The following is a 27131-nucleotide window of genomic DNA, read 5'->3' on the forward strand; positions in this document are numbered from 1 at the left end:
GTCAGTTATTAAACGTTTAAAATATATTTCTAAACAGAATGGGCCGACTCGGTCACAGTAACTGCTGATCTCCATAGAAGAGCAACCCACAAGGATACAGCACTGATTTTTTTCCCATCATCGGGGTGAAAAATATACAACTCGTTTCTGAACCAAAACCACAATTTATGCAGTTAAAAATGTTTCACTGCTAATATGGCCCTGGTAGAAATTATGTAGTTTTATTTCCTTAAAAAAAAAAAAAATTAAAAAAATCTCCTAAGACACTAAATCATCAATCTGGAATGTAGATTCTGAGCACAAAGCAGCTCAGTTCACCTAAAAAATAAAGAAAAAATTCCCACCACCTGTCTCAGTAGGGTCTGAAAGGAGAGAAGTAGTGTGGGGAACCCCTGCTTTGGTATGGAGAGTCACGGCCCCTCGACCCAGACCGAGACCGTGAATAGCCATAGCTGGTGCTTCTCTCTGGATAAACTCGGATGTAGGATGTTTCACCCTGAAAATCAAACAAAAAAGTCAAGGAAAAAATAAGACCTAGAAGAATAAAGCACACCAATACTTAATATGGCTGCCTAACAATAATGTCGTGTTGAGCACCGTTTGGCACAATAGTGCCACAGGTAGGTATTCTTGCTCAAGGTAACACAAATAAATAGCAACTCGATTATGTGATAAATAACTCAAATACCGGCGACTACTCTTAACAAACCTAAATTACTACCACTGACCCCCACAATCTAAGAACTGGAAAGGCTCTCAGAGGTCAGATATATGGTTCAATCCCCTGCCACCTTTTCTGGTGGGTACTTACGGAAGAAGCTGACCAGTATTCAGCACCTCCCAGGTGTCAGGACCTGGGCAAGATGCTTCATAATTTAGCTTCCTCACAAGTCTTATAAGATAATGCTATTATTGCATATACAGGAACCAGGGTTCAAAGTTGCTCAGCTAAGATTTTAATAAGCAGCAGAGGAGTTGTGTCCAGGCAGGCTTTTCACCCTCAGCTAGCATTCTCAGATTTAAAGATGCTAAGATGAAAGAAGCCAGATGCTTATTCCCTTCAGTGAACTCAATAATTTGATTTACCCTAACCAAGGCTCCGCTCTGTGTAACTGAGGACCAGGTGCTGTTTTGTTTCTGCTCCAAATTCAAGTCCTAGAGGATAGTCTGAGCAATAGCACTGCTAAGGCGTGCAGCCTCCGAGACATAGTTAGCAAACTGAATCCTTAGAGAAAGAAATGGGCCTTGAAATTGATGTTTTCAGACATCCCTAAACCCCATAGCAAGCCAGGACAGTGTAACCAGGACAAAAACGTCCAATGGGTGGTCTGGTCTCCGTGGTATCAAAGGAATAGCTACCATGAAAATCAGACTGAAGTCCAAAACAGCAGCCACCTACTTGAAGGGAAGAACATGGAAAGCTAAGTCCCAGGGTGAGATGATGAACAAGAAAACCTGAGCCAAGGGCTCAGGTTTCAAAGAGGCTTCTGCACCACTTTGGGAAAGGCAAAGTGAAGTGACAGCCAGCCCCAACAGCAGTACCTAAGAGGGTAAGGTGACATGGTTGGCTTGCAGAGCCCAGACCAGAGCCAGAGGAGGGAGAGCCATAATATTAGGTTCATGGAGGGACACTGTGGTTTAAGTCAGTCACCACATGACAGACTGGGTATTCTCTCTGGGTTAAAAATACTATGGCTGCAGACTTCTCTCTGCTATGACCCTGCATTGCTGGGACATAAGGAATTCCCTGGCTTTGTCCACTTAAGATAGATCTTAAATGGTATTATAAGGTCACTATATGGCAAACACATGGCCTGTTGCTACTTCTGCTAGGTCAGCTTCAGGTGGAGTGGTCTGGCAACGAGCTCCTCAACAGCAGGTGGGGACTCACCTCATGAGAGCGGAATTTGGTTTCATCCAGTTTACGCAGGGCATATTCCATGTCTTCTTTTCTGAGATACTCAACCATCCCCATTCCATCTTTCTGCACATCTGCGTAACAGACATCCCCAGCTTCTCGCATGTGATCTTTCAGGTCCTGCCAGCTGCCTGATGGAGGAAGTCCTAGGCGCACAGAACACAAGAGAAGAGGCCACATCCTTCATCCATGTTAAGAGCCCCAAGACCTAGGGTCCTTTCCCCATCAGTCACTACTTTTAAATCCTGATGGTCCCCAAATCACAGATTTTGACAAGGGACACAAAACCAAAGAACACTAAAGTATGGGTGATAAACCACCATAAGCAGCTGGTCCTAGGCGACTCTCCCAGAGACTAAGCCTTTCTTGACATAGCAAGAAGTCCATCCCATTACAGATTTAGCATCTCTAAGAATTCAAAGCATCTCTTTCTCTGTCCTTCACAATTAATAACAAAATCCCAAGACTTTGAGTTCTAAATTTTTCCATTATGAAATTTTATCGGTACCAATTATTTCTTGTCTGACGCAGGACATGGGAATTTTGAAACCATCTAGTAAAATAACCAAGGCGTAGATGAAGTAACACAAGAAAAACCTAAAGTTTGTTTTCTTGTAGGTGGGAATGACTGACAAACTAGACAAAATACCTCTTAAAAGATCACCAACACTCTTCAATACAGTAGGGGAAAAGGTAAGACTCAGACGCTAAAACTAGTCGGGAGTCATACAACCCTACCTGATGTCATGAAAGGGAAATGTGCTCCTGCTCTCAAAGGCTGTGTTTACCGCTCATAGCTCAGGACTGCAGCCATTTCCTAATAGTTTTCTAAGCAGGATTTCAGAGCAGCATGGAGAGAAAAAAAGATATGTATGACATCCTGAAGGAGGGAATAGAGTTCTGGGGTTAAACACTTACAAAGGGACACAGGCAGATTCTGACAGTATCCCTCTTCAGCACCACGGGAGTCTGCTGCAACTGTGTGACATTCGCATCTAAGGTGCCAGGTTCCTCAAGATACCTCACTCTGCCAGGGGCGTAAAACACCCTAACAACATGCAGAAGGCCCCAGTTTTCTACCAGTGTGTTAATATTTCCAAAAAAATACATAAACCTCTGAGCTTAGCATCTCATCACTTGTCAACACTAGACATTTTGTTCTGTCCTTCGCAATACGATCCCTAAGACTACAATTTGTTTGGTTTCTTTTTTACATAATTCCAAAACCATCACAAAATCTGGCCTATTTTAGGATCCAAGGCTAGGTATAATTTGTTCAAATCTGGCTTCCAGAATGTCTTTCTAGCAAGTCAGATGCCAAGGTACATTTCCAGAAGAAAATGTCTTTAGAATCCTGGCTGAAGAGGTTTGGGCATCATCTCTTTCAACGCTAGGAAAGTCCTTTTTTACAAGAAGCAAGTTTCTGTTCCGTCAAGGCTGCACGATCAGTGCAATTTCATTGGCAAGGTACCTGCCTCACTGGCAAGGCTTCAGACTGTCACTGTGCATGAGAAGGAAACCCCACACATCCTAAGCACTGAGAAACAACAGCTAATATTTCTTAGAGGCCAGACTCTGTGCTAAGTATTTCACATGCATCATCTCATTGAGTTTGAAAGGAACATACCTGAAACAAGAACTCGGAAATCAGATCTTCTTGTAGGAGGCCCACTCCTCCCACCGCGGGGCCACCCACCCCGACCTCCGTAAGTCCTGGGGAACTCCACACGAAGCCGACACTGGCCATAATCGTAACCATTCCTTCCATAAATTGCATCCTCAGCATCTCTGCAGAGAAAAGTCTGGAGTTAGTGTTGCTCAGGTGGACCGACTAATTTCCCTGTGAGGGGCATGAGTAACAAGTATGAAAAAAAAAAACCTGAAGTGAGAAAAAAGCAAAAGAACAAAACCCAGGAATTTGATGTACTACTGCTTTGAAGACCTTTCATGACACGAATTAAACTTTGCAGCTGTCACACACAGGGTTTTCTAGGTATGAAATGATAATGAATAAACAGGTAAGAGAATTCAGAAAAAATAAACTGTTGGCAGATGATTGATTTTGCCATAGAAAAGTGTTTCTTTGACCTTGGGAAGCTGTTTCTCAAAATGCACACCACACACTAGTCCTTTAATATTCTTCCTCAAGGCCTAGTACATTCAGGTCTACAGAAGGAAAAACTCATTTAAAAATAGGGAAGGCTCAAATGACAAATGAATATTGGTGTTTTGTTTAAGAAATACGGAATTCTCTCAAGTGCACCTTTTCAGCATGGCTTCGAGGACTAAGTTGTCAAAACCACTCTCTGGGTACAGTTTTGCCAAAAGAGATAAATATTCAATACAGTAATACTTTAAAAGTCTTTCTTAGGGTTCTAGGGGAGTGAGGAACACCAAGATGGCTCTCCAGGATTTGACAGGAAAGAGAATGCCCTGAGGCTGGGGGGATAAACAGCTGAAGAAATACTAATGAAAGAATCATTCAGATGCCAGAGGCACATAATCGCTTATGAAGATTCTAGTCCCAGGATCAAAAGCAAGGAGGACCACATCCAGTTCAACCCTGGCTATATGCAGAATACAGTGGGAGAGAGGCAGTACTGCTAGGGTTTAAAGTTGTGAATGAAAACTGACCTCAGTTCAAATCATTCTGCTACTTACTAGTCGTTGCCTCTGGGTAAGTATGCGATCAGGACTTTACATCTAAGTGTAAAATGCCAGTTTTGAAAGGATTAAATAAGATAACTATGTGTGCAGAGCTTTGCTTGAAACTTGGCACTAGTATATCAAAAAGATAGCTTTTCCATTATGAAAGGAAGGAGGAGAAAAAGGCAAAGTAGCACATCACACAGTAAGTTTGTGTTCGAAGGAACAGGGGATTCAAATCCTACCTTCCCTGGTAGCCCTCCCTTTTATCAACTCTAACCTCAGTTTACTCAGGATGTCAAGTATGTCAAAAGTAACGAGCCTACCTTGTAGCCTGTTGAAAATGCTTAGTAATATATAGTACAGTACATGACAAATAGCAACTGTTAAAAAAAACCCCAAAACACCAGTACTGTTAATAATTCTTTTCCAGTTTAGGTGTGGAAATGCCTAGTTCCATTTTTGAGGCAAATGGCAAAGATACTAGGAACGATTTCCGTCAGAATCTTCAGCCATCAAAGCCTCAGGGTGCGTCCTGCCTCCCCATCCTCAGACGCTCCCCATGCTTCGCATCACCCGCCCCCATCCCCCAAGATGGGCAAGACATCCCACCGGCAGTCCTCGTAGCGAAGCCCGCAGGGAGCAGACTAGGCAAAGCGCTCCCCGAGCCAATGCTGGAAACCAGAGAGCAAGCTCCGATTCACCCCAAGCATAGTAGCCAGCACAGTGCGGTGGCTTCTAAGAACCAACAATCGCAGTTTTGAAAGTTCCCAGGCCTTTTCTGGGAGACAAGGGCCGACACTCTGCAAAATCACAGACTCCTTCGAGCTCGTTTCGGATTGAGCGCGTCCAAACCCTCGGGAGACCTTTATCATCTAGCGGTGGGAAGGAAGAGTGAAATCCGAGACCCCATCAGACTATTTTATTAGTTTCCCCAAATCCCTGATGCCTTTATCAGAGCGAGGCTCTGGCCCCTGCGGGGCGGGGCGCGCGTGGATGGAAATCTGGTCCATCCAGGAGCCAGCCCGCTTTCGGCCCGGCAAAGGCATCCATATCGCCCCGCACTGTGCGCCCCCACAACGGCGAGTTCCAGCGGAAGGGAGGGGAGAGGGTAGAGAGGACAACCAGTGTCCTCACTCCTCACCGAGTCCTTTCCGGGCCGCCTCACGGGCCAAGCTTCCCAAGCTCTGGGCCGCTTCCCCCGAAGGGTGCCTGGGTACCAGCCCCCGAGGCTGATCTGGGCGGGCTTGAGCCGTCCTCAGACCCGGCTTTTGTGTTTTCAAGTCAAAAAAATAATAATAGAGGAAGTGACGGAGCAAAGGACTGCCTGGAGCCCCGCGGTGAGAGGAGGCCTCAGCCTCCACCCGGGGGCGCCCTGAGGGGGTCTGCGGCGAGAGGGGGAGGGGAGGCCCTGGAAGCGAAGGGAGAGAAAGGGAAGGCGGGGGCCCGTGGCCTCAGGCTGACTGACGGGCGGGCGGGTGGTGGGTGGGCAGCGCGGGGCCCTCACCGGGGGTCCTCGAAGCGCACGAAGGCGAAGGGCACGAGGCCGTGCCGATTCTTGAGCTCGATCTCGCTGATGCGGCCGTACTTGTAGAACAGGTCCTCCAGATCCTTCTCGCGCACGTCGCTCGGAAGGTTCCCCACGTAGATGCGCCCGTCGCCCTCGCCGCCGCGCTCGTCCGCCCAGCCCGACATCCGCACCGCCCGACGCCGCGGGCCCGCCGCAGCCCACGTCGCCGCCGCCGCCGCCTCAGCCGGTGATCCCCCCACAGCGTCCCCGCGGGCTCGGAGGCGCTCAGCCGCACAGCATTGTGGGAACGAGAGCGGAAGCGGAGGGGTCGGGAGGAGGCAAAAAGGAATCCTCTTAAAGGGGACGCGGCTGCGACGACTGCGCGTGCGCTTGCGCCCCCTGTAGGCGCCCAGGGGACCCGGGGAGCGACGACGGAGGGAGGTTCTAGAGTCCGGCGATTTGGAGTCGATTCCTGAGGGCAGGTCGCACTCCCCAGCTGTGTCGACTTAGGCAAGTGACTCAGGCTCCCTGGGCCTCGATTTTCTCCCTCTGTAGCGCTGCCTATCTCACAGGCTTTTGTGAGCATTTGCTGAGGTGGACGTGGGTGTAGCGCTCGGGGTGGGTCCCCCGGGGCCGTCACTCCGTGTGCTGGGCGCCGGAGGGAAGGAGTCGGCTAGGGCCTCAGGCTGATCCCACAGCGACCTGGAGGAGCCCCCGACCGCTAGATTGAGCGGGGCCGTCGCGGCCCTCTGCCTCAGGTCTGTAGTCCCCTGGCCTCCGTCCCTGTTTTACAATCGCTTAGAACTAAGAGTGTAAAGTGGACTGAAATGAGTACAAGGAGGCCTGAGCTGGCCTCCGTAGCTTGGACGTGAACTTTATCGGAGACCAAGAGGGAGTAAAAAGATCAGAACTGGGAATTCCCTGTCGCCCGCTTCCACTGCAGGGTCACGGGTTCAGTCCCTGGACTGGTAACTAAGATCCTGCGAGCCGCGCGGTGCGGCCAAAAAAAGAGGGGATGGGGAATCATAACTATAGCGACTGTCATTAGAGGGTGCGACTTGTGCTTTTAATACTCACACAATTTGGAGGGATTACAATATTTAAAGCGAAGTTGCTCAGTTGTGTCCGACTCTTTGCGATCCCGTGGACTGTAGCCTACCAGGCTCCTCTGTCCACAGAATTCTCCCGGCAAGAATACTGGAGTGGGTTGCCATTTCCTTCTCCATACAATATTTTAAAAGGGGCGAAAACGGAGGTATAGTGGGTCAGGATTAAAACCTGAGCCATATTTCCAGCCTAGCGCCTAGCCCTTCAGAAGTTGGGGAACTCAGATTCTCATCTTGGAACGTTTCCACAGTTACGTTCCGTAGTGCAGAGCATTGAACCTGGGGACGTTACAAGAATGAGTCTTGATCAAAAAAGGTTTTTCATGTTAAAAATGAAACCTCTGGGGAATTTGCTGGAGGTCCAGCGATTAGGACGCCCCGCTTCCACTGCTGGGATCTGGGTTCTGTCCTTGGTCCCTGGTCAGGGAACTGAGATCCCTCAAGGTGCCTGGATTGATGGATGAGTAAATATATGAGAAAGCAAACGCAGTAGAATGTTAGCTGTAGAATCTAGATGGTGGATGTGTTCAGTGTGTTCACTGTACCATTCTTTCAACATTTCTCTGTATTTAAAAACTTTCATAATGTTGCAGGGAGTTATGAAACAAAAGCAAGCTCCATTAATGCATAGCAACAGAGAGAGAATAAAACCAAACATTTAGCTCCAATGTAGCTGATTGGTAGTTATACCACCTCTGAATCTTTTACAATCAAACAAAAAAATCAAACATCCACATATAACTACTGAGTGTATAGCTTTTTGAAAGTCAGATTGATGGTATATATTAAGTTTTGATCCTATACCTCTTGACCCAGTAATTCCACCTGTAGGATTTTATCACAAGAACGTAAGAAATCCTCACAAATTTTGTACGTTCATTGCATTCTGTGCAATTAAAAAGTTAAACTCCTGATAATAAGGAGGTGGTTCAGTCAATAATATTGAATGTTACACAAGTATTAAATGATGTTTTGAAGGATATTAAGGTCATGCTAATTTAGTTAAAATGGTGCACATATACACATATAACTATATATTCTGAAGGAATCTATTAAACTGGTTGACACTAATTGTCTCTAAAAAATGCAGTTGTGAGAACTTTCAATTTACATGTCATACATTTCTATAAAGTTGAAGATTGTTACTGCAACTGTTTTATTTTTGTATTCTAGGGGTAAAAATGGAAATAAAATGTTATACAATATTGTTCAGTTCTGTGCAAGAGAATACATCTTTTTTTCTCATTGCTAACCTCCCAAATGTTTGTGGAGATATCTCTTGATGCAAGTGGTTTCTGTATTTTTATTTGTGCTTTTTCGTGTTTCTTGTCTGTAATTTGCATGTACTACTTTCATAGTTGGGATAAAACAATAAATTATTTCTAAAATAAAACAATCAGAACCATTTGTTGTATTCTGGATTATGTAAAGCTTCTAGATGTTCTTTGCTGCCCTTCAGAAAACAAGCAGGAAAGAGCCCTGGCCAGAGTATATAGGAGCTTATGTATCCTAAAGGCATCCTTAAGTCCAGAGGCCTCCTCATTTGAGGGGTGTGCTTAGGTGTATTAACACCACTCTCTGAGGCCTACTGCTCCTACATGGTGTGGCCTGGAACGTGTTGGTGGAGACAGTTGGGTAGTCTCCTAGAGAGAGAGACATGGAGTCAGCTAAGTGACCTAATAAGACTCTAGGTATAAATAGTAATGATTCAACTTGTATTGTGCAAAGTTTTGCAGCTTGCGATTACCAAAGGTGTTCATACCTAACATTGAAAATGTGCCCAGATAATGGGCTGTGACAAGTACAGCCTTTCTGGATTAGGAAGAAGACAGCTAAGTTGCTAAGAGGCATCATCCAGGGAACCGCAAAGGTGGCTTTTGTTTCTGTGAGCCCAGCTACTAACCTTTGCAAGTTGTAACCCAAGTGAAGCCAAAATTATGGTCTAATGCTTAAGGGGCCCCTGGGCTCCATTGTCTGCTAAGGCCACAGACACTAAGCGGGGACACCCTTTTGAGCTTTTGCTCATCTAGTTATTCAGCATTATCAAGGGCATGCTATAATTTAGGCCCTGTTTGTATGCAGTAATAATCACTCTGACCTGTTACTGATCAGTCATTTAGAGCACAGCTGTGACAAGGGTAAACTGCCTTATGCATTGTTAGAGATGATAAGAAAGGCTTCCAGATGTTTAGGTTTAGCCTGCAGGGACAGTAGGAGTTAACCATAGGGAAGAAGGAGAAGGCTTTTTAGACAAGAAGAACAGCGTGATCGATTGCCCAGATCATGAGCTTATGACAGAGTAGGGGCAACCCCCCATCGCTCTATAGTATGGCTGGAGCAAAGAGTTCAAGTCGGAAAAAGGCAGGGGTGAAGGAGCTGGGTCTGGGGCCTGTAAGGCCTAGTAGACCGTTTTATGGAGTTTGGACTCTACTGAGGGCAGTGAGTAGCCATTAAAGGGTTTTAAGGAGTTGTATTGGGGTGAGACCTTTTCAGAAGGAAGTGGCAAATAAAGAGTAGGGGAGGAGACTAAGAGCTAATTTGAATGGAGGGCAGCTACAGGACAGTGGGGGAAGGACAGAAGGGGAGACAGGAAGAGATGTGGCAACAGCAGCCATTGGAGAACTTGGGGAAAGAGGAGAAATAATTAAGGGGTCAGTGTAGGAAGTGTTGCTGTGTAATCGCAGTGTAAGCCCCCTCCTGTGACTGCATTAAAAATCTGCATTCTCAGGACTTCCCTGGTGGTCCAGTGGTTGAGATTTCCAGTGCAAGGGGTGCAGGTTAGATCTCTGGTGGGGGAGCTGAGATCCCACAGGCTTGTGGCTTAAAGACCAAAACATAAAACAGAAACAATGTTGTAACAAATAAAGACCTTTAAAAAATCTGCATTCTCTGTTAATGATTTTGATTAGAGTTGGATTTGTATTGTTCAGGAAAGATAAGACAGTGTGCTCAGATTAGCCTAAAGGTGAATGTAGATAAGAACAGGGATAGTCCCAGGTGGACTATTGACTAGCAGGTTACACGAGGAAGTATCATAAGAGTGGGTGCAGGGAGACACCAATGGGGAGACCACAGCTGTCATCCAAGCGTGAGAGATGCCAGTCAGCTGATGAAAGGTGACAGTGTGCTTGTGTGCTCAGTCCCTTAGTCGAGTCTGACTTTTTGCCACCCCATGGACTGTAGCGCACCAGGCTCCCCTGTCCTTGGAATCTTCCAGGCAAGGATACTGGAGTGGGTTGCCACTTCCTCCTCCAGGGGATCTGCCCCATTCAAGGATGGAGCCTGCATCTCCTGCATTGCTGGTTGGTTCTTTACTAATGCATCACCTGGGAAGCCCAAGGTGATGGAGGTAGATGCTAAGGAGATGAGATATCCCAAGGGCAGAATCATAGGATCTGGAGATAGATTGGTCACGGGGGCTGAGAAGGAGGAAGAGTCCAGGTCGATTCCCAGGTTTCTGGCTTGGGGCACTGGCTAGGGAGTGGTATCATTCCGAGATGGGGAATGAAGCAGATGGAAGTGATCTGCGAAAGGATGGACAGCAATGAGTTCAGATACATGTGGAGGATATAAGAAGGAAGGTTAAGAAGTGTAATGACTGGGCCTTCCCTGGCAGTCCAGTGGTTAAGAATCCATTTTTCCACTGTGAGGGGCATGGGATTGATCCCTGGTCAAAGAAGTGAGATCCCGCACACCACACAGTGCAGCCAAAACAACAAAAAAACCTGTAAAAGGAAAAAAGAAGTATGATAGCTCTAGGCTATATGTCCCCTCTGTACTGAAAACAGAATCCCAGGTGCATGAGCAGGTGATGGGGGGTGGACATTGGAGACTTCAGGTACATGGGATAGACCTGGTCTTCCCACAGGGAGGAGATTTCATTTACACTGTGTTGTTGTCCAACTCTTTATGACTCCATGGACTGCAGCTTGTCAGGCTTCCCTGTCCTTCACCATCTCCCAGAGCTTGCTCAAACTCATGCCCTTTGAGTTGGTGATGCCATCCAACCATCTCATCCTCTGTCGACCCCTTCTCCTCCTGCCCTCAATCTTTCCCAGCATCAGGGTCTTTTCCAGTGAGCCAGCTCTTCACATCATATGGCCAAAGTATTGGAGCTTCAGCTTCAGCATGAGTCCTTCCAGTGAATATTCAGGGTTGATTTCCTTTAGGATCCCATGAACAGTCTGGAAAGGCAAACTGTATGGGAGCTCAGTAAAATTTATCATTCCTGATGTGATGATAAGAATAGCACTAGTGGGATTGTCTTCAGATTAAAAAGAATCCTTTGACCTTGGCAGACTGTTGAGAGTTAAGGCATTTCCCACAGCAAGCCATGCATTTACTCCCTATGAGAGAGCAGGGCAGTGCCCAGTAAAAAAATAATAAGAAAACAATTAACACTGGGGATAAAACATTCTATGAACCTGCCCATCTGGTTTCCTCCCTTTGCCTATGACATCAGTCCCCTCTGGCATTCCGGCAAAATATTTTCTTCTCTGCTATGCTCAGTCAGGAGCTTCTCCCAGACCCTGGCTCTTGGGAGGAGTGGGCAGAAGAGGAAGTGATGACAGTCAACCACTGGTGGGAATATGAGTCATCTCAGAGAGACTAGTCCAGGCTGGCAGGGAGGGCTTGGGCTGGGTCACTGTGGAATACGTTTTCTGGCCGCTGTACCCTGGGAGCTTTCTGTCATTCTTTGCCACTATATTTGTGCACTGGAGTCAAGTGAAACATTCTGGAGAGCTACATAATTAAGAACTGAGCTGTGCAGGGGAGGAAGGGGACAAGCAACAGCAGAACCAGAACTGAAGAGAGTTTGGAAGGAGGAACAGAAAGCTTCAGGGAAGCAAGTGCCATGTGTGGGAGGATGAGAAGGGAAGAAAGATGGGAACGATAATTCAAGTAGAGTTGCAGTACACGGTGAATACTTGGTGTTTTCTCTAAGAGACTGTAGAAAATCATTAATATCTTCAATTATTTTTGGATAATGAACTGATGTTTCTTTTTCTTTTTTAATTTATTTATTTGGCTGCATCAGGTCTTAGTTCAAGGCGTTCGACCTCCTGGCTGTGGTATGTGGGATCTAGTTCCCCGACCAGGGATTAAACCTAGACCCCTTGCGTTGGGAGCTTCGAGTCTTAGCCACTGGACCACCAGGGAAGTCCCTGAACTGATGTTTCTGTGAATGTGGCCAGACAGGTAGGAACGCAAGAGCCTGATTTTCTGTGAGGTATATCTACAGCAGTGAGTGTGCTGAATTTGTAGCAGCCTCCTTGCTTTATTTGTGCCAACATCCTGTATTCTGAGATGGAGGCGGCAGATAGCTTGTTGTGTCAGGGCTCCTTTTTCTTGGATCCATAGGCTTCAGCTGTCAGCAGAGCACTGCCTCCCCACGCAACCCCGACAGACACCACCCTGCGAAGCTGTAAAAGTTGTAAAGTTGGACACAAAATATTGCACATGAGCAAGAAAGTCTTGATTCTGGAAGGATATCGGCGCAGTGCTAACCAGTAGAACTTTGTATGAAAATAGAAATGTTCTCTTACCTGAGTTCTGTATGGTAATCACATGTGGCTACATGTAGCTCTTAAGCACTTGAAAGGTGGCTGCTACAGCTGAGAAGCCAAACTATTCATTGTATTTCATGGTAATTAATTAATTTTGATTTTAATAGCCAAATGTGGCTAGTGGCTACCATACAGTTTATCAGTGCCATTTATAATTTTCAGTTCAGTTCAGTTCAGTCGCTCAGTCATGTCCAACTCTTTGCAACCCCATGAATCGCAGCACGCCAGGCCTCCCTGTCCATCACCAATTCCCGGAGTTCACTCAGACTCACGTCCATTGAGTCAGTGATGCCATCCAGCCATCTTATCCTCTTTCGTCCCCTTCTCCTCCTGCCCCCAATCCCTCCCAGCATCAGAGTCTTTTCCAATGAGTCAACTCTTCGCATGAGGTGGCCAAAGTACCGGAGTTTCAGCTTTAGGATCGTTCCTTCCAAAGAAATCCCAGGACTGATCTCCTTCAGAATGGACTGGTTGGATCTCCTTGCAGTCCAAGGGACTCTCAAGAGTCTTCTCCAACACCACAGTTCAAAAGCATCAATTCTTCGGCGCTCAGCCTTCTTCACAGTCCAACTCTCACATCCATACATGACCACTGGAAAAACCATAGCCTTGACTAAACGGACCTTAGTTGGCAAAGTAATGTCTCTGCTTTTGAATATACTGTCTAGGTTGGTCATAACTTTTCTTCCAAGGAGTAAGCGTCTTTTAATTTCATGGCTGCAGTCACCATCTGCAGTGATTTTGGAGCCCAAAAAAATAAAGTCTGACACTGTTTCCACTGTTTCCCCATCTATTTCCCATGAAGTGATGGGACTGGATGCCATGATCTTCATTTTCTGAATGTTGAGCTTTAAGCCAACTTTTTCACTCTCCACTTTCACTTTCATCAAGAGGCTTTTTAGTTCCTCTTCACTTTCTGCCATAAGGGTGGTGTCATCTGCATATCTGAGGTTACTGATATTTCTCCCAGCAATCTTGATTCCAGCTTGTGTTTCTTCCAGTCCAGCGTTTCTCATGATGTACTCTGCATACAAGTTAAATAAGCAGGGTGACAATATACAACCTTGACGTACTCCTTTTCCTATTTGAAACCAGTCTGTTGTTCCATGTCCAGGTCTAACTGTTGCTTCCTGACCTGCATACAGATTTCTCAAGAGGCAGGTCAGGTGGTCTGGTATTCCCATCTCTTTCAGAATTTTCCACAGTTTATTGTGATCCACACAGTCAAAGGCTTTGGCATAGTCAGTAAAGCAGAAATAGATGTTTTTCTGGAACTCTCTTGCTTTTTTCCATGATCCAGTGGATGTTGGCAATTTGATCTCTGGTTCCTCTGCCTTTTCAATTTTCAAAGATCTGTAAATCTATACCCCTCAACTCCCCACAAAAAACGTTAAGAGTCACTGGAACCAATCGTTTCCCTTTACAGTCCTGTGTGTTGGTACATAGTAAGTGTTTAATAAACACCTGTTAATTTTATTAACTAATACTTAAAGAAGAGTTGTTCTAGCTCTAGAAAAGGCAAACTGAAGTATAAAATGACAAACGGACTTCTCAAGTTCACCAGGTTTTATTTTCTAAGCCCTAAATTCCTTACCCTCAACTCAGAATTTTTCCCTAAACATTTTCTAGTCTGTCACATACCTTGGAAACCTGAGTGAACCAGAAACACGAGCAAAGGGTGGAAGGGGTGTGAAACGATTAATGACAGCGCTGATAATGTTTTCTGATGCAGCAAGAAGATGTGTTGATTTAATAGCACCCTATAATTTGCATCCAATTTTTTATTAAGCAGATTTTAGAAAGATATTTACTTATTTATTTGGTTGTGCCGAGTCTTAGTTGAGGCACATGGGATCTTCAGTCTTCATTATGGCATTTGGGATCTTTTAGTTGTGATATGTGGGATTTGGGGCTTCTCCGGCGGCTCAGACAGTAAAGAATCTGCCCGCAATGTGGGAGACCTGGGTTCGATCCCTGGGTCAGGAAGATCCCCTGGAGAAGGAAATGGCTGCCCACTCCGGTATTCTTGCCTGGAGAATCCCATGAACAGAGTTGCCAGTGGGCTACAGTCCATGGGATCACAAAGAGTCGGACACAACTGAGGTTTGTGGGCTCTAGTTCTCTGACCAGATGCCCCCTGCAATGGAAGCACTGAGCCTTAGCCACTGGACCATCAGGGAAATCCCTGTACTAAGAAGATTTTTAATGAACTGCATCAGTATAACTTGGTAACAGCATCTCACAACTTCACATACCCCTTAAAGGTAAAAACAAATACAGAACATATTTGGAGATTTTATAAAAGTAAAAAACAAAAAACCCCAACCTTCCGAGCCGTCCCTCCCCCAGTGTTAACATGTGCACAGTAGCTGAATTTCCTTCTGTGTGGCTGAGGCTGACTCTCCCCCTCAGCCAGCACATGTGCAGGGCTTCTGTGAATGTCACATTGACAAACGTTCCCTGGAGCTAGGCAGCTGGGGACCAGTTTCTTTTGTTATTCCATCCTTCTCGTGGGCTGCCAGTTTTTCTCGTTATGGTACACTCCTTGACTGTGCCTGCAGAAGACCAGAGGTTTTTTTCCCCCTCGTGAAACTTTCTGACCCCAGCTCTAAAAAGCCCAGGCTTGTGTCTCTGGCATCTGGGACTTTGATGATTTTCCCCACTCCTTGCCCACTTGACATTTGTTCATTCATTACTGGGTATTTACTGAGCTGCAGAACAGCCTGGCTGTGTGCTAGGCTTCAGGGACACAAGAGTGATCAAGACCAGCACTGTTCACAGACAACTAAAGGGACAGTGGCAATAGGTGCTCCTGCAGCCCCTTAACCTAGAGCTGAGTGGGGTGTTCAGGGAAGGCTTCCTGGAGGGGGTGGCTTTTGAGCTGACACCTGAAGTTGCAGCTGGTGTTAACCAGGTACATGAGGAGAGGAGGAAAAAAAGCATTCCAGGACTTCCCTGGTGGTCCAGTGGTTAAGAATCCACCTGCCAATGCAGGGGACTCAGGTTCCATCCCTGGTCCAGGAAGATCCCACACACTGGGAGACAACTAAGCTCCTGCGCCATAGCTAGTGAAGCACATGTTCTGGAGTCCATGAGCTGCCCATGCAACCACAATTGAAGAGTAGCCTCTGTGGCTGCAACTAGAGAAAGCCTGCATGCAACAAGGAAGACCCAGTTTATTGTTAAAATTGAATAAATAAATAAAACTAAAATAAATAAATAAAAACATTCCAGGCAGAAGGAAGAGCATGTGCAAAGAAAGCTGGGAGAAGAGAAAAGAGCTTGGTGCTTTTCCTAACCATAGTTAGGTGGGGGTAGGGGGGCGTTCTTCCTTTTTCACTCTAAAGCCACCGGTGACTTAGGGTGAGAAGCCCTAATGTAAGTCAGAGCCCGGCTGGGTTAGATTATACATGTAAATCCTAAGTGTTTCAGCTGCTCATACAAATGTTTATTGTATATCCCTGACTAGGATGATTGTAAATGGGATGAGACACTCAAAGCTGGGGGAAGGCGAGAGCCTGAGGGGAATATAGTCTCACAGTCTCCTAGGGGAGCTATGCAGAGCAAAGGGGTGTTTGTTGGGAAGCCAGAGGGAAAGCAGAAGAGGACCAAGCAAAGAGCCAGTGATCCCTCGCAGGCCTGAGGAAGAGGGGCTGCAGGGAGGCGATACTCAAACTGCTGGGAAATTTGTTTATAACTGTGATTCCCTAAGAAACTGGAAGCATCTCAGGGTCCACCCAGAGGATCAGAATGACATGAGAAACGTGCAGTTCTGAATACCCTGCAGATGTTAAAACAACCAAGTCCCTAAACGTACTTATGAAAAGATCTGCAGGCTATTTCTGGAATACCTACTGTGTGCACTGCGCTAGATACTAGGGTCCCAGCGGTGGAGGGGACAGTGTCTGTCCCTCTGGAGAGAGCCCTGTCTGTTGCCCTTTATCTTGACCCTTTGTGATTTGCCTCCAGTCTCTCCCTCATCTCCCATTACTCCCAGACCGCCAGCTTCTCCAGGATCTGCTGTGTCTCAGAGCCTGTACTCTGTCTTGCAGGGGCTACTTCTTGGAACATTGATTTCTTCACCTCTGCCTCCTTGGTCTCTAGCCTGGTCAAACACTCTTTGACCTTCAGGTCCCTGACTTAGTAAGTTAGTCTTCAGTGGTGCCAAGACCTGTGTGACCCCAGCTTCGTACTTTCCTCCCAGTTTGTACCTGAGAAAAGCCTAGGTATCCTCTATTATTCCTTTTATCCCCTCAGAATTTTTGCCAGTTGATTTGTCTAAGTACATTCTAGAATCTTTTTATCAATTTCTATATGGCACCTTCTAGTTTTTTCATTGGAATGGTGTTAAATCTATAAATTTACTTGGGGAAGATTTTTCCATTCTTGCTATATTTGGCTTTCCCATCCAGAAGTTTGGTATCACTATTTATCTTTTTTTCTTTTCTCCTATTTATGGTTATAATTTTTGTTTTTATTGAAGTATCTTTAGCACTAGGCAAATACCCAGGGACCACTGTGGTGTCTTCTTTTGACACCACCTCTGGCACCAAATGTGTCATTTTTCCACATCAATTCTCCAATGCCAACTCTGTGTCCAGTAATTCACAACTACCCAGAGTTAGTGCAGACCTCCCCCACCCCAGGTTAAGGGAGGGCTTAGTCCCACAAGAATTACCCTCAGTTCAGATGCCAGCCACAAATGGGGTTACCAGTCTACCCATAGTTATTCCTGGCAACTACAAATTTGGAGTTCCTATAGATGTTTATGTATCCCCCAAAATTCATATGTTGGAGCCTACCTGGCTCTTCTATCCATGGGATTTCCTAGGCAAGAATACTGGAATGGGTTGCCATTTCCTTCTCCAGAGGATCTTCCCAACCCAGGGATTGAACCCAGGTCTCTTGCATTGTAGGCAGATTCTTTACCATCTGAGCCACCAGGAAAGCGACTAACACAGATAGACTATTTATGTATCTCCCAAAATTCATATGTTGGAACCTAACCCCCAATGTGATAGTATTAGGAGGTGAGGCTTTGGGGGAGATAATTAGGTAATGAATAGGGTTGGGACCCTTATGGAGAAAGCCTCAGAGAGCTCCCTCACCCCCTCCACCATGTGAGGACACAGAAAGAAGATGGTCGTCTGTGAACCAGGAGGTGGGCCCTCACCAGAAGCTGCCCATGCTGGCACCTTGATCTTGGATGTCCAGTCTCCAGAACTGTGAGAAATAAATGTCTATTGTTTATAAGCCACCTGGTCTATGATACCCTGTGAAGGCATCCTGAATAGACTAAGAGTCATGAGTATAGAGGTGGTATTCAAAGAACTGAAAATGGAAACCATGTGAAGTGGTCCAAAGACTGAGGCCCAGGACGCTTCATCCCTTAGAGGTCAGGAAGCAGAGCTGGAGCAGGTAGATGAAGCTGAGAAGGAGCAACCAGCAAGACAGGAGGGGAACTCTTCCAGGGATGCTGGAAGCCAAGCAAAGAATGAGCTTCAGAGAGGCGAGCAAAGGTGATGGTGACAAGTCCACCAATGAAGGATGCTGAGAACTGGCCATTGGATTTAGCAGCATGGTGGTCACTTTGATAACCGTGATAAGCTGGTTTGAGGGGATGGACTGAAAAGTGAATGGACTCTGTCTGTTTGGGCTGTTAGAACAAAATACCATGTGCATCTCATTCATTGTCCAGTTCCTCTACACACAAAATATAAACTCCATGAAGAACAGGAGCCACATCTGAGTTGCTCCCTTTCATGTCCCTCCTGCCTAGTTGGGGGCCTTGTATCAACTAGGTGTTCAATAAATATCTCTTGAAAAAATGAGCAAGTGACTAAGACACAGGGCAGGAATTCTCAATGTTTATCCTCTAATTGGCCAAAGCACTTAGGCAGGAAAAATTAAATAAGTAATGGAGCTTCTCTTGGGCAAGTGCTGAGGGATTTACATGTCTGTACCTAACACCTAGCTTGGGGCCTGGCCTACAGTGAAAGCTCAGAGGATATTACTACCTGGATAAGCCTTACCTCTTTTGCTTCCCTGATGGCTCAGAGGTTAAAGTGTCTACCTGGAACGCAGGAGACCCTGGTTCGATCCCTGGGTCGGGAAGATCCCCTGGAGAAGGAAATGGCAACCCATTGCAGTACTCTTGCCAGGAGAATCCCATGGAGGGAGGAGCCTGGTAGGCTACCGTCCATGGGATCGCAAAGAGTCGCACACGACTGAGCGACTTCACTTTCTTCTGTCTACACATATTCCTCCTGCTGGTGGTGATCTCATCAAGTCCCATGGCTTCAAATGTCATCTATAATCTGATGACTCCCCAAATGATAGCTCTAGCCTGGACCTCTTCCCAGAACACATATATTCAACTGCATATTTGACATCTCCACTTGAAATTCTAATAGGCATCTCAAACTAACATAGCCAAAACAAGTTTTTGTTTCTCTTTTGGCCAGCCTTCCCCATCTCAATCCATTCTTCTCACTGTTCAGATCACAAGACTTGGAGTCATGCTTGACCCCTCTCTTTCCCTCTCCCTGCATTTAATCAGTCAGCAAATCTGTCCACTCCATTTCCAGAATATATCCAGAATCCAGCTACCTCTCATCCTGCCTCTGCTGCATCTGTCCTGGTCCAAGCCACCATCACCTCTCACCTGGACTATTGCAGGGTCCTGGCCTGGCCTCCCTGCTCCCCCTGGCTTCTGTACACGTTATCCTCTACCCAGTAGCTAGGTCATCAAGTCTTGGCTCAGATGGTACCTTCTCAGACCGCCCTGCCTGGAAACCTCTATTTAAGACAAGATCGCTCACTCTGTCCCCTTTGGTTCTCTTATTCTATTTTTTTTATCCATTGCACGTATCAGAGTCAGACATATTTTTGCTTGTTTATTATCTTTATTCACTTGCTAGAATATAAGTTCCATGAAGAAGGGGTTTTGCCTGTTTGGTTCTCTTGTGCATCCCTAATAGGGTTCTGGTCACCAATTACAATGTGTGTGAGGAGTGAGAGTCTCCCTCACACCAACAAGCAATTCTCTGGACACGAGCTGATGTCCTAGAATTCAGCTCAATCCTGACACCATCTACCTGCAGATGACATCAGATTCTACTGTCCAGTGTTCAGTTCTATGAGACTACCCCTCAGCCCCACTTCAGAAACCAGTTGCAAGCCTGGGTTGTTACTTGTACTTTTGACCAACTGACTGTAAGTCAGAGGTACCCACAGCTCCCTCCTTGAGTTCAATTAATTTGCTGGAGCAGTTCACAGAACTCAGAGAAACATTTTACTTACTAAATTACTGGTTTATTATGAAAAGATGTAAGTCAGGAACAGCCAGATGGGAGAGACACAAGATATGGTGGAAGGGTGGAGGGGGGCTTCCATGCTCTCTTCAGCACACTGCCCTCACCAAACCTCCACGTGTTCACCAACCTGGAAGCTCCCTGAACCCCATCCTTTTGGGGTTTTATGAATGCTTTATTACACATGCACAGTTGATTAAATCGTTGTTTAGTCGCAAAATTGTGTCCTACTCTTTTGTGACCCCATGGACTTTAGCCTGCGAGTCTCCTCTGTCCATGGGGTTTCCCAGGCAAGAATACTGAAGTAGGTAGCCATTTCCTTCTCCAGGGGGTCTTCTCAACCCAGGGATCAAACCCAGGTGTCCTACATTGGAAGGCAGATTCTTTACTACTGATCCACCAGGAAAGCCCAATTAAATCATTGGTCATTGGAATCTAAACTCAAACTCCAGCCCCTCTTACCCCCTTGGGGGCCAGAGATGGGACTGAAATTTCCAAGCCTTTAATCCCATGGTTGGCTCCACTGGCAACCAGCCCCCAACCTTAGGTGGTTTCCGAAAGTCAGCTCATTAGCAGAAACCCATTTGTAGTGGAAAGGAGCTTATTGTGAATAACAAGACACTCATTGTACCTTTATGGATCTGAAATGATTTCAGGAACTGAGGACATGAGACCAAATATTATAACAAAACATGTTATAATGCTGTTGTTGCTCAGAAAATTCCACGGGTTTGGGAGCTGTGACCTAGGAAACGGACGAAGAGAAATACATATTTCTTTCTATTTATTATTTATTTATTTGGCTGAGCTGGGTCTTAGTTGTGTGGCAGAGAAGAACCAATTCTTACGCCATGTTAGAACTGTGTCTTTGACTTGCTTTTCATTGTGGCTGCCTCAAAGGATGCTGCTTCTCCGCCAGACTGTTAAACTCAGTTTCCTCAGTTCAGCTCATAGAGAGATTATCTGACCCTGCCCACCTGTAAATGGCTGCAAATAAAAAGAAGAGATTAACATACCCATTCCAAAGGCTGGCCCTTCCTAGAGATATTTTGCAAGACTGAAGATCCTTTTTTCTTTACTTCCTTACTGCCTCTGCCTCTCTATTCTGCCTTCTGACTTTAGTTTCTCATTGCTTCTCTCTCTAGTTCTATAGCGTTTCCCTGGTGGCTCAGCAGTAAAGAATTTGTCTGCAATGCAGGAGCCTCCGGAGGCACGGATTCAAATCCCTGGGTCAGGGAAAACTCCCTGGGTCAGGAAGACCCCCCTGGAGGAGGGCATGACAACCCACTCCAGCATTCTTGCCTGGAGAATCCAATGAACAGAGGAGTCTGGCAGCCTACAGACGAGTAAACAACTGTAGCTTACATGTGGCGAGCCAAGGAAGCTTGGACTTGGTAAAAATTGTGGCATGTTGGATCTCTCGTTGCAGTAGGTGGGATCTAGTTCCCTGACCAGGGATCGAACCTGGGTCCCCCTGCATTGGGAGCATGGAGTCTCAGTCACTGCCCCTGTAGGGAAGTCCCTACTGATTTTTTTAAAAAAAAAAGTATTTATTTTGCCATGCAAGGTCTTAGTTGCAACGTGAGGGATCTTCAGTCTTCATTGCGACATGCGAGATCTTTAGTTATGGTGTGTGGGATCCGGTTTCCTGACTGGATCACTTGGGCGCCCTGCATTGGGAGCACTGAGTCTTAGCCACTGGACCTGGCTCTCTGTCAGCAGTCATGAATGTGATGCCCCAAGGATAAAGCAACACGGTGAAGGAGGAGGGTCTTGGAATGCAGAAACAGAAAAAACCAGACCCTTATCGCCCTTCCCGCCATGCTGTAACTATTGCGGAATTTTTGAGCCCTCCCGAGTAGTATGTCCTGTCTCCCCTCCCACCCCATATAAGGAGAAGGTATTTGCCTTATTCTTCTCTCTCCCAGTATATGTGCGTGTGTGCTAAGTCACTTCAGTCGTGTCCAACTCTGTGCGACCCCATGGACTGTAGCCCGCCAGACTCCTCTGTCCATGGGATTCTCCAGGCAAAAATACTGGAGTGGGTGGCCATGCCCTTTCCAGGGGATCTTCCCTGCCCAGGGATCTTACCCACATCTCTTATTACATCTTCTGCATTGGTAGGCAGGCTCTTTACCACTAGCGCCACCTAGGAAGCCCTTATCCAATCAGCAAATGACTCTCAAGACCCCTACCCAGCTCCTTGTCCCCACTGGCTATAGAAACAGACCAAGGACTCGCTTTCAAGGTTGGCTCTCCCCAGTTGTCAGGAAGTCCGCTCTCTGTGCTGACAGCAACCCTCCCTCCCCTGCTCTAATAAACTTTACTCTCCTTTCATTCGGCCTCGTGTCTGGAAGTTCTTTTTCAACCTGAGCATGGACCACAACAATCAATGAAGGTCTGAATGAACTCTTGAGTTCTGGGGAAGCCAGGTTTTCTCCCAGTCAGTGAAGAAGAATGGAGATGCCAGAAGTCAGAAACCAACTACCTGTCCCATTGTCTGGAGCCCTAGAATAACTGAGATTTTACTTAGGGCTACTTTGCATATAATTAAAGAGTGACAGCAAGGTCGCCTAGTGAGTCAGAGGTGGCTCATACTCAGTCAGGTCCTGCCTCAGTCTGTGCAGGAGGGAACTTGTTCTCTAATTGGTGGACATTCCATCCCTTTGTAAGTAGGCCTTACTCAGGGCTCTGAATTGAGGGATCTGAGGCATTCAGACTCATCCTAGAATATGTAGGGCACTGGTTCTCAACTGGGGTTGGGGGGGCAATTTTACTCTCCAGGGGACATTTGACACTGTTTGCAGACTGGTTTTTTTTTGGTCGTGGACTCTTAGTTTCCCAACCAGGGTTGAACTGACACCTTTGGCAGGGAGAGTGCAGAGTCCTAACCACTGGTTTGCCAGGGAATTTCCTGTCTGCAGACGTTTTTGGCTAACAACTTGGAGTGAGTGCCATTGGCTTCCAGTGGGCAGAGGCTAGGGACATGATGCTGTTAAACATCCTTCAATGCCCAAGACAGCACCCCCATAGTGAAAAACTTTCTAGTCCAAAATGTTGGCACTGAAGTAAAGAATCCTGGTTTAGGGTACCATTAACGATAATTGATAGCTAGCATCATTGACCTTTGCTGTGGTGGTGGTGGTTTTAGTCTCTAAGTTGTATCCGACTCTGTAGCCCCATGGACTGTAGCCCACCAAGCTCCTCTGTCCATGGAATTTTCCAGGCAAGAATACTGGAGTGGGTTGCCATTTCCTGCTCCAGAGGATCTTCCTGACCCAGAGATCAAACCAACGTCTCTAGCATTGGCAGGCGGATCCTTTTATCTATGATCCCCCAAGGAAGCCCTGCCAAGTCCTTTACCACTTTATTTTTTATTTATCTTTATTTTAAAAAATATTCATTATTTGACCACACTGGATCTTAGTTGTGGCACTCAGGATCTTTAGTTGCAATATGCAGGATTTTCGATAATGGCATGCAAACTCTTAGTTGCAGCATGTGGGGTCTAGCTCCCTGACCAGGGATTGAACCTGGGTGCCCTGTATTGGGAGCCTGGAGTCTTAGCCATTGGACCATCACTAGATTCTCTAAATCACCTGCTTTATATATACCATCTCAATCTCCACATAGTCCTTGAGAAACAAGGGCTATTACAATCCCCATTTCACAGATGAGGAAACCAAGGCTCAGAGAGGTAGAGTCACTTATACAAGGTCAGACATCTTAGTAGGGGCAGGGTAAGGCTTCACACTCAATTCTGCCTGTCTTTAAAGTCTGCACTTTTAGTCTCTCCTCTAGGTTACTCTGCTTATTGACTGGGAGCTGCTAACTGACTAGGCCTCTCTGGATGTGCCTAAATGTATCTACTGCCCCCATGTACAGGAGGCTGAGCACTCAGGCCTTGGAGGTGTCTGCCCATTCAGGCGAGGCTTGGCTATGGGCCAGAGGGAAGTGTTTTGTTGCCTGAGTTGTCCCAGGTCTGCCTGGCTTCATTCTCTCTGCACTGCAGTACGGTACTTGGCTCCAAAACTCAGTTCCCCTGCCAGCACCAGGGTAGTGCCAGCCCTTCTTCATGGGGAGAAAGGTTCTAGATTGAGACCTAAGGCCTTGCACACTCTCCCATAGAGCCTCTCCTTTCTGGACAAGGGTTCTTGAATCAACTCTGGGGATTACAAGGTCATATTCTTCACACTTCCTTTCAGATAAGGGAGTGCTGGAGCTGCTAGGTTGGTGACAGAACTCACAGTCCACGGAAAGGGCTTGAGGTACCAGAAAATCTTGAAAAGTGACTACTGGACAGGGCTGGGGACAGTGTGTGGTCCTGGGCCAGTGGCCAGGTGGAGGTGGAGCAGGTTGCGGTTTTGTGTCATCTATTTTGGGAGGGTTGAACTCCAATCCCTGCAAGAAATCCCTCAGTGTGCTTGTGGACAATTCCAAAGGGCTTTCTGAGGGCCCTGGGAGAGTCTGGGGACTAAAGTGCAAATGAAATCTGTCCAGAGCAGAGCAAGACAGTCAAGGACCAATCTCGGGTCAAGTTTGAGAGGAAACAATGCTGAGTTAGTTTGAATTTTTTTCAATAGTTTGAATTTATTCTTTCTTCCATCCACCCAACATATATTTAGGGAGCTCCTGCCAGGTGCCAGAGATGCTAAGAACCTCCAAGGACACTCACAGGCTCCATTTGTCTTGGGTGGAGGGGTGGGGGCAGCTCAGAGGCTCCATCTACTATGTGGGACTGTGGATTCAAACAGAGCAGGGCTCAAATCCCTTGTCATTTTCTAGTGTGACTTTAGGCAAGGGACTTTATCTCTCTCAACCTCATTTTCCTCATCTGTGTAAGGCAGAGACCAACAGCTCTTGACATCTGGCTCATAGAGTTGTGACAAGTCAAGGAGATAATGTGTCCTAGATGCTTGGCACATAATAAGGTCTAAGTCAGCAATAGCTACCATCTTTTGGACCTTGGCAAGGTGTTTTTTTTTTTTTTTCTTTTTTCTTGGCTGTGCTGAGTCTTAGTTGTGGCAAGCAGGATCTTTGCTGCAGCATGTGGGATCTAGTTTCTTGACCAGAGATGGAACCTGGGCTCCCTGCATTGGGGAGCTCAGGATTTTAACTGCTGGACTACCAGGGAAGTCCCTTGGCTAGGTCTTTAAGATGTATTCTTTAATATAATCCTTGCTACCACCCTACAGTGAAGGTATTGCTAAGTCACTTCAGCCATGTTCGACTCTTTGCAACCCTATGGACTGTTGCCCACCAGCCTTCCCTGTCCATGGGGATTCTCCAGGCAAGAATACTGGAGTGGGTTGCCATTTCCTTCTCCAGTGAAGGTATTATCTCCATTTAAAAATCAAGGAATTCCCTGGTGGTCCAGAGGCTAAGACTTCAGTGCTCCCAATGCAGGGGACCTGGGTTAGTTCCCTGGTCAAGGAACTAGATCCCACATGCCAAGACTAAGACCTGGCGCAGCCAAATAAATATTTTTTAAAAAAATCAGGAAACTATACCTCTGAGAGGCTAACTAACTCATAGGAGGACATACAACTTAGGTTTTTCCCAGGTATGTCTGATTCCAAAGCCTATACTCTCAGTTTTGCCTCCCTCTAAATATGATTTCTGGTAGGAAGAGTAGAAAATGCATGTTTTCAGGCTCAGAAGGGTTCTCAAGAAAATTTAGCAGCTAGGAGTGGAATAGACTGAGTTGCCCAGGTATGTAATGCTATGGAATCTCAGATGGGTCAATTCAGTAGGACATGGTGAGAGAATCTTGCATTCATTCCAGAAGTAGAGGTTATTGTAGAGCAATTGTTCTTTATCCTCCTTGGGTTCTGAATCCTTTTGTGCATCTGATGGACGGTATAGATCCTCTTCCTGGAAAAATGCTTGTGAGCACAACACGTATCTTGTGCATAATTCCTGGGGACTTGTGAAACCTTTGCAATCCATACATGGACCCGCCTGCCCTTAAGAACTCTCCTCTAGGGCAGTATTGCCCAAGTGTGGGACACTTATCACTAGTGGGGTCCCAGGTAAGCTCAGCACTATGAGGATAGACCTTTTATATTCTTTTTAAATTTAATTAATTAACTTTTGGCTGCACTGTGTCTTCTGGGCTGCACGTAGGCTTTCTCCAGTTGTGGTGAGCAGGGACCACTCTCTGGTTGTGGTGCATGGGCTTCTCACTGTGCTGGCTTCTCTTCTTGTGGAACACTGGTTCTAGGGCACGTGGGCTTCAGTAGCTGTGGCCCATGGGTGTAGTTGCTCCACAGCTTCTGGAATCTTCCTGGACCAGGGATCGAGTCTATGTCCCCTGCACCGACAGGCGATTCTTCATCACCAGATCACCAGGGAAATCCAACATTTTACATTTTAATATTATTTATATTTTATAGTTATCTTTTATTTATAATGAATGAGACTAGTTTTCCATTTATGGAATGATCCAGATTTACCTTTTTAAAATATGCTTATTAAAAATAGGGAGTTTAATTAAAGAAAAAATGTTGAAGAAATAACAACAGAAGTAGGGTGCAGTTGTGGTAAAAATCATGAGGGTAAAAATCATGATTTAGGATATGTCTCAGGGGTTTCTGTTTGGTGGAGTCATAGTGGGTTTACTGTAGCATCATCTGAACTTCCAGAGGTTTGTGGAAATGATCTATTCCTGGGCTCTCTACATCTGATGACCTGGTGCTGATAAACCAAAAATGCTGTTGAGTCCCTACTTTCTTGCCTTCTCATGGAACCCCACCCTCAACCCCCAAGCCCCGGTGCTCGTGATGATCTGAACCCTCCCTGCTGCCAATCAAAACTACATCAGATACTGTCTTCATGTAGCTCTGAGCGCAGGCATTTTGGTGCTGGACACACTCATTTATTCAGCATATATTCAGCAAACATCCTATGCCAAGTAGTCAGAATAGGCCACACTCCATTTATTTCCAGAAAGTGTGAAATCTGCAGCACCCAAGGGTAAATAAAGCCAACCTATTTGATGTGATGGAAAGAGCACTAGGTTGAGAGTTAGATCAGGATCTTCGAAATCTGGTTCCATAACTAACTCACTGT

At 46.1% G+C, this 27131-nt stretch overlaps 1 protein-coding gene across 1 annotated transcript; it reads right to left on the reverse strand.

Annotated features, from left to right (window-relative positions):
* Positions 1 to 50: 50 nt before the first annotated feature.
* On the reverse strand, positions 51 to 6285 carry SRSF9 (serine and arginine rich splicing factor 9). Its single transcript, XM_068990048.1, has 4 exons — positions 6072 to 6285; positions 3546 to 3706; positions 1892 to 2064; positions 51 to 496 (listed from the first exon to the last, which is right to left on the reverse strand). The coding sequence occupies exons 1-4, from the start codon at positions 6257 to 6259 to the stop codon at positions 353 to 355; spliced, it is 666 nt and encodes a 221-aa protein (XP_068846149.1). The 5' UTR covers positions 6260 to 6285; the 3' UTR covers positions 51 to 352.
* Positions 6286 to 27131: the final 20846 nt, after the last annotated feature.

Source organism: Capricornis sumatraensis, chromosome 17, assembly GCF_032405125.1.
Source record: "Capricornis sumatraensis isolate serow.1 chromosome 17, serow.2, whole genome shotgun sequence".
Taxonomy (NCBI): Eukaryota; Metazoa; Chordata; class Mammalia; order Artiodactyla; family Bovidae; genus Capricornis; species Capricornis sumatraensis.

What these genes read in the sequence shown, in the direction of transcription:
- SRSF9 (XM_068990048.1), bottom strand. Translation starts at nt 6,259, where the DNA reads ATGTCGGGCTGGGCGGACGAGCGCGGCGGCGAGGGCGACGGGCGCATC. An exon ending in GTGCGCTTCGAGGACCCCCG is followed by an intron (nt 3,707 to 6,071) that starts GTGAGGGCCCCG and finishes TTTTCTCTGCAG; the next exon opens with AGATGCTGAGGATGCAATTT. An exon ending in TTTCCGAGTTCTTGTTTCAG is followed by an intron (nt 2,065 to 3,545) that starts GTATGTTCCTTT and finishes CTGTGCGCCTAG; the next exon opens with GACTTCCTCCATCAGGCAGC.